Raw genomic sequence first — 18,485 nt, 5'->3', positions numbered from 1 at the left:
ATCTTCCCACCTCAACCTTCCAAAATACTGGGACTACAGATGTGACCCACCACATTCAGCCATTTTTTGACTTTTTAATAATAACCATTCTGACTGGAGTGTGATGGTGGTATCTCACTGTGGTTTTGATTTGCATTTCGCTGATGATTAGTGATGTGGAACATTTTTTTCATGTGCTTGTTGACCGCTTGTATGTCTTCTTTTAAGAAGTGTCTGTTCATGTCCTTTGCTCACTTTTTAGTGGTGGTATTTTTTGCTTGTTGAATTGTTTTAAGTTCCTTACGGATTCTGGATAGTAGACCTTTGTCAGATGCATAGTTGGTGAATATTTTCTCCTATTCTGTAAGGTGTCTGTTTACTCTGTTGATCATTTCTTTTTCTGTCCAGAAGCTCTTTCATTTAAGTAGGTCCCACTTGTCAATTTTTGTTTCTGTTGCATTTGCTTTTGATTACTTAAGCATAAATTCTTTGCCAAGGTTGATACTCAGAATGGTGTTTGCTAGGTTTAGTTTGAGGTCTTACCTATAAATCTTTAATCTTTCTTGGGTTAATTTTTGTATATGGTGAAATATATGGTACAGTTTCATTCTTCTGTATATGGGTAGCCAGTTATCTCAACACCATTGATTGAAGAGGGAGTCTTTCCTTGGTTGCTTATTTTTGTCAGCTTGGTTGAAGATCAGATAGTTGTAGGTGTGTGGCTTTATTTTTGGGTTCCCTGCCCTGTTCCATTTGGTCTATGTGTCTGTTTTTCTACCAGTACCATGCTGTTTTGCTTGTTGTAGCCTTGTAATATGGTTTCAGGTATGGTAATGTGATGCCTCTGGCTTCGTTCTTTTTGCTTAGAATTGCTTTGGTTATTTGGACCCTTTTTGATTCTAAATGAATTTTAGATATTTTTTTCTAAATCTGTGATAAATAACGTTGCTAGTTTGATAGGAATAGTGTTGAACCTGTAGATTGTTTTGGATAGTATGGCCATGTTAATGATATTGATTGTTCCAGTCACGAGCATGGAATATTTTTCCATTTGTTTAGGTCATGCATGATTTCTTTTAGCAATGTTTTGTAGTTCTCCCTGTAGAGATCTTTCACTTCCTTGGTTAGATGTATTCCTGGGTATTTTATTTTTTTGTGTGTGGCTACTGTAAATGGGATTGTGTTCTTGATTTGGCTCTCAGCTTGAATGTTATGGATGTACAGAAGTGCTACTGATTTTTTTTTTTTTTCTTAAATAGAAAGAAGGTCTTACTGTGTTGGCCAGGCTGGTCTCAAACTCCTGGCCTCAAGTGATCCTTTGGCCTCAGCCTCCCAAAGTGCTGGGCGTACAGGCATGAACCACTGTGCCTGGCTAACTGATTTTTGTACATTGATTTTGATTAGAACAGTGTTCAGGGTTTACATCATTGTAACTAATCACAATTGAGTCATGTAGTATGAATTTTTTTCCCTCTCTTATTAGCTTTCTGTTTTCCCTGGGGTTAATAAGTTTTTTCATTTGTTTAGTCTTTAAATGTGCTTATCTTCAAACTCTGTCTTGTTAACTTGCTCCTTAAGTGATTCAAACTTACCAGGCATTTTATAAGTCTTTTCTTGGAAACAACATTTTTGGAAGGTTCTGTCTTGCTCCATTCTGATCGGTAATGGTAATACTATTCCCAGAGTCCAGCTGCCATCCTGAGATCTTCCTTACCATCATCCTAGGGGTTCCTTTTGCTTTTCTCTTAAGTTGGAATCCTTGTTTTTTAGTTTTTTTTTGTCCTCTTTCTTGGCTTACTTTCTCAGCTTGGTGGAGAATCTCCTCTAGCTTCCTAAGAAAGAATCTATGGGAAGTACTTTTTTTTTTTTTTTTTTTTGAGACGGAGTCTTGCTCTGTCGCCCAGGCTGGAGTGCAGTGGCCGGATCTCAGCTCACTGCAAGCTCCGCCTCCCGGGTTCCCGCTATTCTCCTGCCTCAGCCTCCGGAGTAGCTGGGACTACAGGCACCCGCCACCTCGCCCGGCTAGTTTTTTTGTTTTTTTTTTTTTTTTTTTTTGAGACGAAGTCTCGCTCTGTCGCCCAGGCTGGACTGCAGTGGCCGGATGTCAGCTCACTGCAAGCTCCGCCTCCCGGGTTTACGCCATTCTCCTGCCTCAGCCTCCTGAGTAGCTGGGACTACAGGCGCCCGCCACCTCGCCCGGCTAGATTTTTGTATATATTTTAGTAGAGACGGGGTTTCACCGTGTTAGCCAGGATGGTCTCGATCTCCTGACCTCGTGATCCGCCCGTCTCGGCCTCCCAAAGTGCTGGGATTACAGGCTTGAGCCACCGCGCCCGGCCGGGAAGTACATTTTTAAGGTGTCTTTATTATAATGTCTAAAGACGTCTCTGTTTTTCACTTGCTGATTTGCTTAAGTTCCTTATGAATTCTGGGTATTAGACCTTTGTTGGATGCATAGTTTAACAAGGCCAACAAAAGCAATGGGAGAGAGGACTGTCTCTTCAATAAATGGTGCTGGGATAACTGGCTAGCCATATTCAGAAGAATGAAACTAGACCCTTACCTTTTACCACATATGAAAGTTAAAGATAGATAAAAAATTTAAATATATGACCTCAAGCTATTAAAATCCTAGAAGAAAACCTAGGAAATACCCTTCTTGACATCAGTCTTGGCAAATAATTTTTATCCAAGTCCTCAAAAGCAATTGCTAGAAAAACAAACTTTGACAAGTGGAACCTAACTAAATGAAAGCTTCTGCACAGCAAAAGAAACCGTCAACAGAGTAAACTGCCTACAGAATGGTGGCTTCTTTCAATTTGGAAACTTATCCTTCTGTCCTGGCGTTTATTTGAATTATTCGATTTCTTCCTATTTTCTCTTTCTGGAATACTTGTGTTTCTGGATCAAAAATTTTTTTCATCTCATTCCTTCTTTTTGTCCATTTGCCCTACTTTTTGAAAGATTTCTTTAGCTTTATTTTTCTTTCTATTGAGTTTTAAATTTCTGCTACCATATTTTTAAGTATTCATTCTTGTGATCAGTTGCTTTTAAATATTATTCTGTTCTTGTTTCATGGATGCAGCATCTTTTATCTTTTTATGGCCATTAGTAATAGGGTTTTTTTTTTGAAGTTTTCATATTCCTGTGTAATAGATATTTTTCTATTTGTTGGTTTTGGTTTCTGTTTGGATTTTAGACATAGGTATATCTTAGCTATCTGATCCTTTGCTATCTGCTCATATTTAAGAATACATCACCAACAAGTTGATTGGGAATTGTGAACTTTTAAGTTGTGGTTTTCCTATGGGTTATCTGTTTTTATCATGAACTCTTTTTTTTTTTTTTTTAAGATAGTCTTAGTGTGTCGCCCAGGCTGGAGTGCTGTGGTGACATCTTGGCTTGCTGCAAGATGGTGAACTTTTGATGTCAAAGTCTTTATATCTTTTGTCTTGAACTGGTTGGGTGTCCAGAGTAAAAATTTTCTTTTCTCTTTTTTCTTTTTCTTGTCTTTTTTTTTTTTTCCCCTCCCAAGATGGAGTCTTGCTCTGTTGCCCAGTCTGGAGTACAGTGGCACGATCTCGGCTCACCGCAACCTCTGCCCTTTTGGGTTCAAGCAGTTCTTCTGCCTCAGCCTCCCAAGTAGCTGGGATTACAGGCACGTACCACCACACCCGGCTTATTTTTGTGTTTTTAGTAGAGATGGGGTTTCACTATGTTGGCCAGGCTCGTCTTGAACCCCTGACCTCATGATCCACCTTCCTTGGCCTCCCAGAGTGCTAGGATTACCGGTGTGAGCCACTGCGCCCAACTCCCCTCCTTTTTTTTGAGACAGGATCTCACTCTGTCACACAAGGCTGGAGCGCTGGAGTGCAGTGGTGTGACTGCAGCTCACTGCAGCCTCAACCTCCTAGACTCAAGTGATCCTCCCACCTTAGCCTCTTGAGGAGCTGGGACTACAGGTGTGTACCACCATGCTTGGCTAGTAGAAATTTTAATCTTCTATTTGTAGGATATGACTCTGGCCAGTTCTGAGATGATATCTGGGCAGAGATCTCAACATGTAGAAAATAGACTTTCTCTTAATTTCCCTGTTTTCAAGTGACCCTTCTCTCAACTGTGTAGGGTATAGAATAGCCTTGTATTCGGCCAGAGTAGGGACACAGGCCCCCTGGGTTGCAGAGTGGAGGGAGGAGATTTCAACGGACTTTTTTTTTTTTTTTTTTTTTGAGACGGAGTCTTGCTCTGTTGCCCGGGCTAGAGTGCAGTGGCCGGATCTCAGCTCACTGCAAGCTCCGCCTCCCGGGTTCCCGCCATTCTCCTGCCTCAGCCTCCCGAGTAGCTGGGACTACAGGCGCCCGCCACCTCGCCCGGCTAGTTTTTTTGTATTTTTAGTAGAGACGGGGTTTCACCGTGTTAGCCAGGATGGTCTCGATCTCCTGACCTCGTGATCCGCCCGTCTCGGCCTCCCAAAGTGCTGGGATTACAGGCTTGAACCACCGCGCCCGGCCTCAACGGACTTTTAAAGATTCCTCTTGACTTAGCTTCACCTTTATCAGAAGGTACTGGGTGTCAGCACTTCCTGAGTCTTTTTGGAGGACTTAGCTTCACCTTTTTCAGAAGGTACTGGGTGCCAGCACTTCCTGAGTCTTTTCGGAGTTCTGTGGGGTTATTGGGCTGCTTGGATTTCCCCACTGCAGGCTCAGAATTTATTTCTAGGAGTCTGCCTATTACTTGCCTTTCTGCTTTCTAGACTTGGTGATTTTGTTGCTGCTGTCTCTTTCTCCATTTTCCTTTGCTGTGTGGATTATGCCTAGAGAGAAAAATTCCCATTACTATTGTTTACCTGAGTTTTGGGAGAGTTTGGAAATTGTCTTTGTCTGTTCTCTGTTTTCTGTAACATAATACCTGAGACTGGGTAATTTATAAAGAAAAGGGGTTTACTTGGCTCATGATTCTGATGGCCGGAAATTCCAGGATTGGGCAGCTGCACCTGATGAGGGCTTTGGGCTGCTTCCACTCATGGTGGAAAGGGGAAGGTAAGTGGGCGTGTGCAAAGATATCATATTAAAAGAGAGGATTGAAGATAGCGAAACCCAGGAAGCCAGACTGTTTTCTTTCTTTTTTTTTTTTTTTTTTGAGACGGAGTCTCGCTCTGTCGCCCAGGCTGGAGTGCAGTGGCCGGATCTCAGCTCACTGCAAGCTCCGCCTTCCAGGTTTACGCCATTCTCCTGCTTCAGCCTCCCGGGTAGCTGGGACTACAGGCACCCGCCACCTCGCCCGACTAGTTTTTTTTTTGTATTTTTTAGTAGAGACAGGGTTTCACCGTATTAGCCAGGATGGTCTCGATCTCCTGACCTTGTGATCCGCCCGTCTCGGCCTCCCAAAGTGCTGGGATTACAGGCTTGAGCCACCGCGCCTGGCCCCAGATTGTTTTCAACAACCCGCACTCTTGAGAACTAATCCATTCCCAGAGAACTCACCCCAGTGGGAAGGCATTAGAAGGCATTCATCTGTTTATGAGGGATCCACCCCCATGACTCAGACACCTCCCATCAATCCCTACTTCCCAACACTGCCACAGTGGGGATCAAATTTTCGAGTCTGGGTCAGGATAAATAAACCATCTCCAAACCATAGCAGAGCTGTATGTGTTCTGTCTGCATCTTTAACACCTGAACCCTATTTCTTTCAGCAACACTATTGTCTGTACTTGCCTGTGTTTGAAACTTGGGAGTGATCTGTCTTTTTGTTTGTTTGTTTGTTTGTAGAGATCGGGTTTCACCATGTTGCCCAGGCTGGTCTTGAATTCCTGGTCTCAAGTGTTCTGCTTGCCTTAGCCTCCCAAGGTGCTAGGATTACAGGAATGAGCCACTGTACCCTGCCGGGAGTAATCAGTCTTTTCATTTAACATGTATTTATTGAATACTTAGTGTGTGCCAGATACTGTACTAGGCATTTGGATTTTAAACACTAAAAAAGAAAAAAATATACTTCCTGGCTGTTCTGAACTGTTCAGAATCAAGTTGGGGAGAACATAAGTGAATAGATGAACCATGAAAATGATAAAAGTGTGAAGATGGTGCTCTGAGAGCAGATAAGGACTCTGTTGGGGAAGGGTTCACATACCTGATGCTACAACCAGATTGAACTTGTTCTTCTTTTTCATTGTCTTTGTTTTCTCATTTTGTACTTTAGCTTATGCTGATCACTTGGAATAGGCTCTAGGCCCTGGAGTGTTCCCCTGTCTTTTTGATGTTGACATTCTCTGTCTTAAGTTGGTATAAGATTGGCTAATCTCAGGGAGTAGAGTGAGATGGCTACCTCCTGTACAAAGTGTTCCCTCAAGCCCTCAGCTTGCATACAGCCTTCCCACTGTGCTATACCTTTTCCTTTCAAATGACACGTGACATATTTTGTGTTTAAGTTATTTATGTGCTTGTCTTACTTCCCTTACTGGCCTGTCAATTCCTTGAGGGTAGTATCTGTATCTGATTCATTTATATAGTCTCTAAAAGTGACTAGCATAGCGTTTAATATATGTTTTAAAGATGATAAACCCTTGCTGTGTCACTTGAAGTCAAACTAAGACATCTTCAAACTCGGACACTTTTTAAAAAGTTGTCATTTGACAGGGACAGGAGTTTGATTTCCATATTCATGTATGAGTATCAAAATGTGATTGTGGCGCACAGAGCACTCGCAGCAGGGGACAAACACTGCTGCACTCTTGGTGAGAACTGTCCATGTTTGTGGTGGCTTTCCCACAGTGCTGTTAAGTCTGTCAGTATCATTGGTTCGTTCACACTGGTACAATGACAGGTAGTAAGCAGAGGTCCTGCAAAATGATGTTAGATTAACAGCATTTCAAGGTCAAAGTCTCCTGAAAGCTTTTACCTTTTGAGAGGATGAAAACTGTAAAATTATGTCCTGCCCCAAATGGCTGTATAACTTTTTAAGCGTTTTATAGGGTAGCATGTTGATAAGCATGTGCTTTTCAGGCTGTGAGATGAACTATTTTAAAATGCGAGTTCTATTTAAAAATTGCCGTTTAAAGCACGCAAAGGCATGGGGTTCACAGGGACCCTGGATACAGTGCAGCAACTTGCTCAGAATGAAATGCTGGTATTAGTTTATGTGATCCCTCAATATGTGGGATTTCATCACTGCTTGATAGAAGCCGAAGTCAGGTCCAGAAACACATGCAGTTTAGACATGTATAATCAAGTTGGATTGTGCTACTTTTATTTTTCTTTTTAAAATTCAGGCAGTAGTTGCTTTTTCTTTTCTTTTTGTTTTAAAAAATTTTTTTAAATGGAAAACAAAACAAAACAGATGAGGTCTCACTATGTTGCCCAGGCTGGTCTTGAACTCCTGGGCTCAAGTGATCCTCCCACCTTGGCTTCCCAAAGTGCTGGGATTACAGGTGTGAACCACTGTACCCAGCCTGATTTTCGTATTAATAGGGAAACTGATTTCTCGTATATTCAGGATGATGTAACTGAAGGTTCAGGCATTTATGTTTATTATTATTATTATTTTTTCTTTAGTATCAGGGAAGGCTGTTTTAGCACCTGCCGTCTCTTGCATTACCCAGATTACCCGCAGTTGTTGCAAGTAGAAAAGTTTTGGTTTTGGCCATGTTTCTTAGTATATATAATACTTCTTTTTACTCAAGAGATTTGAAAACGTACCTGGCCAGACAAATTAGGTTTTACCTGGGAGTTATGCTTTGGAAGGTGACTTAAAGTCTGAGAGGCAGCTTTCTCCCCGCACCCACATCCTTCTCCATGGCCAACCTTTGGTTTGGGCATGGGCAGTCATTATCACTCTGTGAGGCCGAGATGCTGCTCATGGCCCAGAAGAGTGAAAGTGGATCTTCTTGAAGGCCTTTGTCTGTTGTTCTATTCAAGTGGTCCTACTAGTGAGCAAAGTTTATAGTATTTTGTATCTCATTCCTCAGGATCCAGTTAGTTTTATAGCCCTGTCTAGCCCTGCCAAGCACACAAAGAGTCTTGCTTGTCCCTGTTTTCAGAGACTTCCTTATGTCTCTCAATGCTCTGCTAGGTCACGACCTAACTTGGACTGGGTCCTGTGTAGTCTTCCTGCTGTTAGTGGTGGGTTTGGGAAGCACACTTCATTCCTGGCACAGCAGAGGGCAGCAGTGGCAAGTCGTGAGTCTCTTCATCTTACCACCTTTCTTCCACTTGTGTCCTTACTGTCAACATGTAATTTTTAGCCCCCACACCATGCAAGACTCTTAACTTTTTATTTAATTTTATGTTCTGCATTTTGGGCAGTGCTTCTAATTTTTTCTTTTTAAGAACATGATAATGAAACTGGAGATCTTAATTTAAAAACCTTACAAAAAGTCATTCATAGGTAAAAATAATTCATCAAGTGAAGTGAATAAGTTTATGTGGCATTTAATTCAGAAAGAATTCTAGAGGTGTGATTTTAGAGTAAAACAAACTTTTTCTTTTTTTATTACTTTAATTCAAAGCTTTGGGATGTGACATCAGCAAACGAGAGGAAAAGCTTTAATGTGAAACAGTTCTTCCTAAATTCGGAGGACCCTCAAGAGGATATGGAAGTGATAGTGAAGTGTTGTTCGTGGTTTGCTGATGGTGCAAGGATAATGGTGGCAGCAAAAAATAAAATCTTTGTAAGTACTTTAAAAAGCCAACTTCAGTCTGATTTAAAGAAAGTTAAAATTTCTATTCATTTTTGCATTTTACAATGTTTATTGATAAAAATAAAGTCAGTTGTGTGATTTTGGGCAGTCTTCCTAACCTGTCATGGTTCTTTGGAACTGTGCTCCATGAGATAAGGATGGCGTTGTGAGGAAAGGTCTCCATGGTTACACCATTTGGGAAATATGTTTTGTATTGGTTTCCCTTATTAGGCACATGGTGTGAACTAACATATTCAGGGCCCCAGGAAGTCCTATATTACAATTTATGCCATCGAATCCAGTGTTCCTCAAATGTATTTAAAATGTATTTAAAACATAGAATGCTTTCTGAATTACTCCTTTTTTTTCTTCAATTTCAATTACATTGGTTTAGGTGATTTTTCAAAGTGCTTTCTTACACCTACAATTTTATGATTTGATGACTCTGATAGAAGTGCTCATCAATGACTGAACAAGGTTGTGAAATTTTTATAAAGTAACTGAGGAAAATATGAAAAAAGTAAATAAGAAAATGCTTTGCTTTGCTTCCCCATGTCTAACAGTAGCTTATATTTGTGGTATTCAGAGTGCTCTCACATATAATTTCTTTTGATGTAAGTATTCAAGAAGCAGCAGGTTACAGTAGCCCTATGATAATAATGAGGCAGCTGAGGTTCAGAGCAGCCAAATAATTTGTCCAAAGTTACATTGTGATTGGGAGAGCCAGATCTTCTGATTTATGGCTCAGTTACATTCTTATCTAATAGTGATTTCAAAATACTTGAATGAGGGATATTACTGTTTTAAAGAGCATAATTGAAATATAGAATATGGTTATATAAGGGATCATGTATATGTTATTGATCTAGTGCTGCAATCCTTGGTGTTGATTGCTTATGAGTTTGTACCCCTTTAGCAGGAAACTAAGAGGAAATATATCTCCCTTTAAGTTAAAATCTGTAAGAACAAAAAAGGAACCATTGCATTTGCAAGACTTGAAGATTAAAACTTTTTTTATTGTGATAAAATGCATATAATGGAAAATTTGCCATTTTAACCACCTGAAAATGTACATTTCAGTGGCATTAAATTCACAATGCTGTGTAACCATTACCACTACATATTTCCAAAACTTTTTCATCACCCTAAACAGAAGCTTTGGAACCATGAAGTAATAACTCCTCTTTCCCCTCTCTTGCTAGATCTTTGTAACCTCTAATGTAATCTGTGAATTTGCCTAGGTATTTCATATAAGTGGAATCAGATAATATCAGTTCTTTTGTGTCTGACTCATTTCATTGAGCATGTTTTCAAGGTTCATTCATGTTGTAGCATGTATCAGAACAGTATTTCCTCTTATGGCTGAATAATACTCCATTGTAGGTATATATCACATTTTGTTCATCCATTCATCTGTTGATGGACACTTGGTTTGTTTCCACCTTTTGGCTACTCTGAATAATGCTGCAACATTGGTGTACAAATATCTATTTGAGCCTTGTGTGTATACCTAGGAGTGGAATTACTGGGTCATATGGTAATTCTTTATTTAGTTTTCTGAGGAACCACTAGATTTTTCCACAGCAGCTGCACCATTTTACATTCCACTAGCAATGTTCGAGGGTTTCAATTTCTCCACATCCTTGATAAAACTTGTTATTGTTCATTTTAAAAATTATAGCTATCCTAGTAGGTATATATACTACTATATATATAGTGGTTTCTCCTTGTGGTTTGATTTGTGTTTTCCCAATTACCAGTGATGCTGAACAAAAGATAACTTTTTAAAAGATTTTAAGAGACCTGTTCTAGTGAGAGGAAAATACTTTTATATTACATGAAATGCCTTGTTTTAAAAATCTGTACAGCAGTTCCCTGTTTTACCATGCTAAAAGAAAGCCACCCAAAGGTGTTCCTTAACTGCATGTAGATCCTGATTTCTTACCCATGGTCTCTCCTTCCTCCTCCTATTATTTCTTTCCAATTCCTGTGTGAGTCTACTCCTGTTGTTAGGTCTTTTTTCTTTTACTATTCCATAATTGGGACAACTGCCTATTCCACATTTGCCAAGTTTCCTCGATCACTGTCAGCCACTAATTTTTAAAAAAATGACCTGTCCTGGGAAGCATTTTAAATCTAATTTCCTGCCCTGTGTTTTTGGCCTCCAGCACTATGCTGCCTACCATATGTGCATGCTTGCAGGGACTGTGCATTCACTAAACATTTTAATAGCTCCCACTGGAAGCTTTTTTGTTTCTTTCTAAGGTCTATGTCTTAATCTTAAATCACTATACTGTATCAATACATGTAGTAAATACAAATCATCTTATTTGGCAAAAACTTTGGAAGAGTATATTCAGCATTTATAAGTCTTAAAAATTGAAGAAACTGTGGCTGGGCGCAGTGACTCACACCTGTAATCCCAGCGCTTTGGGAGGCCAAGGTGGGCGGATCACCTGAGGTCGGGAGTTCGAGACCAGCCTAACCAACATGGGGACACCCCGTCTCTACTAAAAATAAAAAAATTAGCTGGGCGTGGTAGTGCATGCCTGTAATCCCAGCTACTTGGGAAGCTGAGGCAGGAGAATTGCTTGAACCCGGGAGGTGGAGGTTGTGGTGAGCCGAGATGGTGCCAAGTCGAGATTGCGCCATTGCACTCCAGCCTGGGCAACAAGAGTGGAAGTCTGTCTCAAAAAAAAAAAGAAAAAAAAATGGAAGAAACTTGGATTACTCAAAAGTAGCTTTTTGGGGTTCAGAAACAGGAAAATGATTAATTATAATGAGCAATGTGGTAGTTCTAGAGATAAATAGAAATGATTGAGCTAATTTTTTTTATTTTTTATTTTAACAAACCTCTGCCCTATATTATTTTGATTATTTTCACTTATGAGTATTCATTTTCTCCTTTGAATAAACAAGCATTAGGGAGAACTACTCTGTATATTAATTGGGCCAGTCTATTCTTTATTCACAAAACTTTTATTTCTCTTTAGGCTAGCTTGAGAGCTCATCTGTGATGAATTTTCTTTTATAGAAAGTATGTTTTTAGGCATGGGCAAGGACTTCATGTCTAAAACACCAAAAGCAACGGCAACAAAAGCCGAAATTGACAAATGGGATCTAATTAAACTAAAGAGCTTCTGTGCAGCAAAAGAAACTACCATCAGAGTGAACAGGCAACCTACAGAATGGGAGAAAATGTTTGCCATCTACTCATCTGACAAAGGGCTAATATCCAGAACCTACAAAGAACTCAAACAAATTTACAAGAAAAAAACAACCCCATCAAAAAGTGGGCAAAGGATATGAACAGACATTTCTCAAAAGAAGACATGCATACAGCCAACAGACACATGAAAAAATGCTTGTCATCACTGGCCATCAGAGAAATGCAAATCAAAACCACAATGAGATACCATATCACACCAGTTAGAATGGCAATCATTAAAAAGTCAGGAAACAACAAGTGCTGGAGAGGATGTGGAGAAATAGGAACACTTTTACACTGTTGGTGGGACTGTAAACTAGTTCAACCATTATGGAAAACAGTATGGCGATTCCTCAAGGATCTAGAACTAGAAATACCATATGACCCAGCCATCCTATTACTGGGTATATACCCAAAGTATTATAAGTCATGCTGCTATAAAGACACATGCACACGTATGTTTGTTGCGCACTATTCACAATAGCAAAGACTTAGCATCAACCCAAATGTCCATCAGTGACAGACTGGATTAAGAAAATGTGGCACATATACACCATGGAATACTATGCAGCCATAAAAAAGGATGAGTTCATGTCCTTTGTAGGGACACGGATGCAGCTGGAAACCATCATTCTCAGCAAACTATCGCAAGAACAGAAAACCAAACACCTCATGTTCTCACTCATAGGTGGGAATTGAACAATGAGATCACTTGGACACAGAAAGGGAAACATCACACACCGGGGCCTATTGTGGGGAGTGGGGAGGAAGGAGGGATTGCATTGGGAGTTATACCTGATGTAAATGACGAGTTGATCGGTGCTGATGAGTTGATGGGTGCAGCACACCAACGTGGCACATGTATACATATGTAACAAACCTGCACGTTGTGCACATGTACCCTAGAACTTAAAGTATAATAAAAAAATGTTTTAAGATGAGTAATATTTTTAAAGTATATGTATATTGATCTGTATTTTGTTTATGACTGTCAATAATTGTCCCAGTTATCAGTAATTGTCATATTTTTTCAGGACTTATATTTGAAATGGGAGGATATTAGAATAGCTTATCTCTTAAAGTATTTACCTTCATAGGTATCTCTATTTATGTTGACAGCTTTTTGACATTCATACCAGTGGCCTGTTGGGAGAAATCCACACGGGCCATCACAGCACCATCCAGTACTGTGACTTCTCCCCGCAAAACCATTTGGCAGTGGTTGCTTTGTCCCAGTACTGTGTAGAGGTGAGTAGTTGAATTTATTCTGTGAAGCCTGGGTTTCCAGAGATCAAAGGATGACAGAGAATGGGCAGCTTAGACCATTAACTGCTGAGGAGCCTTGCTTGAGAAATTGTAGAGTATTTTCTTTACAGCCTAATGACCTCTAACTTTGGGATATTAAACCACATAGCCAGCTTTATTATTTTAACAGTGATTACAGACTTGATTTGACAGTATGACAGGGAATTCAGCAAGCATTTGCTGAATGCCTAAGATGTGCCAGGAACTGGGAAAACAATGGAATGACTGCTGGTCATGAAACATGACATCTCTTACCCAGTATAGATATGTGGCATTTCTTAAACAGTATAGGCACAGACTCTTTTCTTCTTAAAAGAGGTGGTGAGAGATGAGTCCAGTTCAGATTTCTTAGATCATTGGGTAGGATAAGATAGGATGTTCATTGCCAGGCACTAATGAATAAAATAACTCATATAAATTACTTTTTTATAATTTTGTACTTACCTGTTAAGTTTTATGTTCAGAATGTATACCTAGCTGGCCCTGGAAGAATTCCACCCAGTGAATTGCTGTATTAGTTTTTTCATAAAGTAGTGAATTATTTTTTTCCTTCAAAGATGGATTAGTGCTTTTTTTTTGTTTTTTTTTAATAGAGATGGGGTTCTCACTGTGTTGCCCAGGCTGGTCTTGAACTCTTGGCCTCAAGCAATACTCCCGCCTTGGCCTCCCAAAATGCTGGGATTACAAGTGTCTCACCATGCCTGGCCAAAGATAGATTAGTTTTTCCAAGCTTTCTTACTCTTCATTCCTTAGGTTGGTTTTTACCACCAGGTAGTTTGAAACCCCTTGAGATCACAGTTCCAAGAAGATGGGTATGGGCCTTTTGGAAAATAGGGAAGTTCACTTGGTTCACAGGCTCCTCATCAAGGGAGCCATGACTACTGCAAGCACTTCTTCAGTGTTCTCTGCTTATTTAGCAAATTTTAGTGAGTTTGCCAGCCTTGCCCATTACTGTGAAGGTGTTGGGGGAGAGTTGCTAAGCTGTAGCCCTTCATCATGGAAGCACAGGTGAGAGTGAGGGCATGAGCTCCATAGGCTTCTCCTAATTCTTGGTGTAGCAGTGCATGTGACACTGAAGAACTTCCCTGCTGAGACTCTTCCCATTGCACACAGAGGCAGGGAGTGTGAAAAAGCTCTAGTCCTGTCCGAAGCAGCGGGAAGAAGTGGGGTGCTGTGGGCAGTGTTTTCTTGGGCAGAGGCTTTGAATTTGAAGTGTTTTGTGTTATTTTGTTTTTGAGACAGAGTCTCTCTCTGTCACCCAGGCAGGAGTGTAGTGTTGTAATCTTGACTCACTGCAACCTCCACCTCCCGGGTTCAAGCTGTTCTCTTGCCTTAGCCTTCCAAGTAGCTGGGATTACAGGTGCCCACCAGCACGTCTGGCTAATTTTTTTTGTATTGTTTTTGTATTTTTAGTGGAGATGGTGTTTCATGTTGGCCAGAGTGGTCTCAAACTCCTGACCTCAAGTGACCCACTTGCCTCAGCCTCCCAAAGTGCCGGGGTTTATTGGGTTTTAGATCTCCTAGGAGATCGTGAACCTATGTGTAGATCCTCAAGGTAAATGTGGAGTGTTTGTTAGGATTTTTAGAAACAGTACTAAGTAGCAACCCCTCTTTCAGCCTTTCCTGTCACTTCTAAAGTCCTTACCCTCTGCCATCCTTAGCAATCTCCAGGAAACAATGAAACAGTATCCTCCCTCTTGAAATATAGGGACTCAGTTCTGGAGGCTCTGAGTGACAAAGAAATGATGGGAGAGAGATGGGGAGAAGAAAGTGGGAAGAGAGGGGAGGATTCTCAAGGGAGATTTTTAGTTTCTTAAGAGAGATCTTCAGTTGTGGAACCACTTTCATTTTTGGCCTTTAGCTCTTTATATCCCAGCTTGACTCTAGAGAAAAGGCAGAGAAAATTTCATACAATTAGTTCATAACCATAGAACTCACTGAATGAAAACCAGTCACTGGGCCTATAATGAGGTACTTGTTTTGTCCATGCTAGTTCTGAAATGATAAAGTGGTTTTGTAATTTAAAGTGTAATGAGAGGAACTCAGTCACATATGGTACTTCATTAGACTTGAATATATTAGAGTAATTTACAGCAGAACCCAGGACAAAATACCAGGCTGCTGGTAGACATGGTAATAAGCATGAATAACAAGAGAAATGTGTACATGTTACAATTATTGTGTTAATTTATTGTAAGTTTTACAGTCAGTTGAAATGAAGGTTAGATGACAGTATTAGTGGAAAAGAATCTGAATATGGAAGCTGCTTATGTTCATCCTATTATTTTTTGGATTGATTTTTTTTAAGTGATAAAGTATTTGCATGATTCCAAAGTCAAAGTTTTATAATGAGTTATATTCAGAGAAGTCTTGCTTTCATCCCTATCCCTTCGCCTCTCTCTCCCTCCTTCCCTGCATATGTAACTATTTTCTGTTATTGGTTTAACTGTCCAATATTTCTTGCATATATAAGCAGATATCTATAGGCATATATATATATCCATACCTGTATCCTTCTATATGTTCTTGTACATATTTTTCCATCTCATATAAAAGATAGTACTGTGGCCAGGCGTGGTGGCTCAAGCCTGTAATCCTAGCACTTTGGGAGGCCGAGACGGGCGGATCACGAGATCAGGAGATCGAGTCCATCCTGGCTAACACGGTGAAACCCCATCTCTACTAAAAAATACAAAAAACTAGCCGGGCGAGGTGGCGGGCGCCTGTAGTCCCAGCTACTTGGGAGGCTGAGACAGGAGAATGGCGTGAACCCAGGAGGCGGAGCTTGCAGTGAGCTGAGATCCGGCCACTGCACTCCAGCCTGGGCGACAGAGCGAGACTCTGTCTCAAAAAAAAAAAAAAAAAAAAAAAAGATAGTACTGTATAGTATATAGACTCTTCTGCACTTTGCTTTTTTTCTGTTAACAATATATCCTAGAAATTTGTTGTCATCAAGGTGCTTTTCTCATTCTTTTTAGTGGCTGCATGATATGCCATTATGTGATTAATGTAGTTTATTCAGTTGGTTCCCTATTGATGGGTATTTAGTTTCCTAGTATTTTGCTATAAGAAATGATGCACTAAATAATCTTCTTCATAAGACATTTTGTAGTTTTGATAGTGTGTTTTTGAGCAATTATTCATTGAAGTGGTATTGCTGGGTCATTCTTGCTATTTTCAATATTTTTGCTATCTTCAAAATACCTGTGTATGTGATTTCCTATATGCTGTGTTTATTCTGTAGTTGTGGAATATAGACTCATGTTCAAAGGTGGCTGATTGCAGAGGACATTTAAGTTGGGTTCATGGTGTGAAGTTTTCTCCTGATGGATCATCATTTTTGACATCTTCTGATGACCAGACAATCAGGGTGAGAAATATTGAGATTTTCAGTTTGAACATTTCCTGATAGTGAGCTAAACCTCTTACAAACCAAGAAATTGATGGGTAGCACTGAGGTAAGCAAAATAGGAAACTAGTACTATACTCCTATTCACCCTGGAAAAGTGCTATTATATGGACTGTAACAGTCTCATTCATTCACTGCATGTTCATAAGGATTACCATGGGCCAGGTGCTGTGGGAACTTCAATGATTAAACTGTATTTTGGTTAATTTAAAATACTGCATTTGATTCCTCAGAAAAATTTTTAACCCTTTTCTTTACCTTGAATTCCTGCATCCAATTACTTCCCAATTCTAAGAGAGTCTACCTTTTCATTTTCTATTATTATCTCTGCCTTTCTATTTCTGCTACCCAAGTTCAGGACTTTGTTACCTGTTACTTCTCTTGTTGTATGAGTCTCTGCCACAAGTATTCTTTCTTGCTTTTTTGCATGCAGCTTCTAAGATACTTTTTTTTCATGTACAATATAGTCATGTCATTTTTGCTCAAAAATAGATAATGGCTCCCTTGTCTACCAAAGTAAATATATACTTCTGTGTCTGCCATTAAGCTTCTCTACAGCATGGCCTCATTCTGCTCTAGTCTGTCTTCCAGTTTATTCCCACAGGGAACCAATACTGGACTGCTCACATTTTCGCAAGCACTCCGTAGTTGCCTGCTTCTGTGCTTTTCCTTAAGTGGTTTCTTATATTTGGAATGCCCTACTTACCTGTATCTCTGTTGAAATCCTAACCATTCTATAAGTCCCCTCAAGCCTTCTCTATCTGGGGAGAATGCCTGTCTCTCTTAATGCCATCTAATTCTATGTCATTTTCTAGTGGTGCTTATCAAATTTTGACTTGAATTTAAATACAGATATGATTTACCCCTTATTTCCAACACTCCACTGCTTCTCTGGCTTATTGACACATCTTACATTATAAGCTCTTTGAGGCCAGGAACCATGGCTGGTCCCCACAGCATCCAAATACAGTGTTGTATATGAATTATAGCTAAAATTAATTCAGTGCTTACTATATTCAAGATGTTATGCAAAGTACTATATATATATACACATATAAATTTACTAATTCTCACAATAGTCCCTTTTGCAGATAAGAAAACAGGCACAGAAGGACTGAGAAAAGTCAGTGGTACTTAACATGCCAGTGTCAGTGAGCTTGAGCCAGAATATAAATCAACACCCTGCTTTCTTCATCAAGAAAGTCTTCTTGAAATGAAATAAGCTGCATCACTAGGCACAGTTACAGTGTGTTTAGTGATGTAGTTGATTTACATTCTGGTGCAAACTTCTTTTTTTTTTTTTTGTCATGGAGTCTTGCTCTGTCACCCAGGCTGGAGTGCAGTGGCATGATCTTGGCTCACTGCAACCTCTGCTTCCCAGGTTCAAGCAATTCTCCTGTCTCAGCCTCCTGAGTAGCTGGGACTACAGGTGCCACCACCACGCCTGGCCAAGTTTTTGTATTTTTAGTAGAAACGGGATTTCACCATGTTGGTCAGACTGGTCTTGAACTCCTGACCTCAGGTGATCCACCCGCCTTGGCCTCCCAAAGTGCTGGGATTACAGGTGTGAGCCACTGTGTCTGGCCCAGACTTCTTATCTTGTGGATTGGTATCAAACAGTTTGAGAACTAGCAGGAGGTCCTTATCTTTGAGTAACACTGGGTTAAGCAACCTGCCTGAAGTTACAACTTTAGGTAGAACTAGAATTCATGCTGAGGAATTTTGACTCTGGAGCCCATAACTCTTAATACTAACTGCATCTTACTATAGATTGTGTTAATAAATATTTATTTTTGGATCATAATCTAATATTGAAACCTTTCTAGCATCATAGGTATTTTATGTGAAACATAGTTTGTCTCTTGCTTTAAGATGAAGACATATTATTTCAGAGATGGAATGATAATTTC

General features: G+C 39.9%; 1 protein-coding gene across 3 annotated transcripts in view; it reads left to right on the top strand.

Moving 5' to 3' along the window:
* APAF1 (apoptotic peptidase activating factor 1) overlaps window positions 1-18,485 on the top strand; it is a 96,081-nt gene that overhangs the window by 49,659 nt on the left and 27,937 nt on the right. For 2 of the 3 annotated variants that reach the window (XM_033220953.1, XM_033220954.1), the window contains exons 17-19: window positions 8,483-8,644; window positions 12,981-13,109; window positions 16,411-16,536. The exons of the other annotated variant lie outside the window; for it this stretch is intronic. In XM_033220953.1, coding sequence (XP_033076844.1) covers window positions 8,483-8,644; window positions 12,981-13,109; window positions 16,411-16,536 — 417 coding nt within the window. The remainder of the gene's footprint in view (window positions 1-8,482; window positions 8,645-12,980; window positions 13,110-16,410; window positions 16,537-18,485) is intronic. 3 annotated transcript variants of the gene reach the window in all.

The sequence above is a fragment of the Trachypithecus francoisi genome, unplaced genomic scaffold, assembly GCF_009764315.1.
Source record: "Trachypithecus francoisi isolate TF-2019V2 unplaced genomic scaffold, Tfra_2.0 Lachesis_group11, whole genome shotgun sequence".
Lineage (NCBI taxonomy): Eukaryota > Metazoa > Chordata > Mammalia > Primates > Cercopithecidae > Trachypithecus > Trachypithecus francoisi.
Note: the sequence above shows the minus strand (reverse complement) of the source record. Positions and strands in the feature narration are given on the sequence as shown.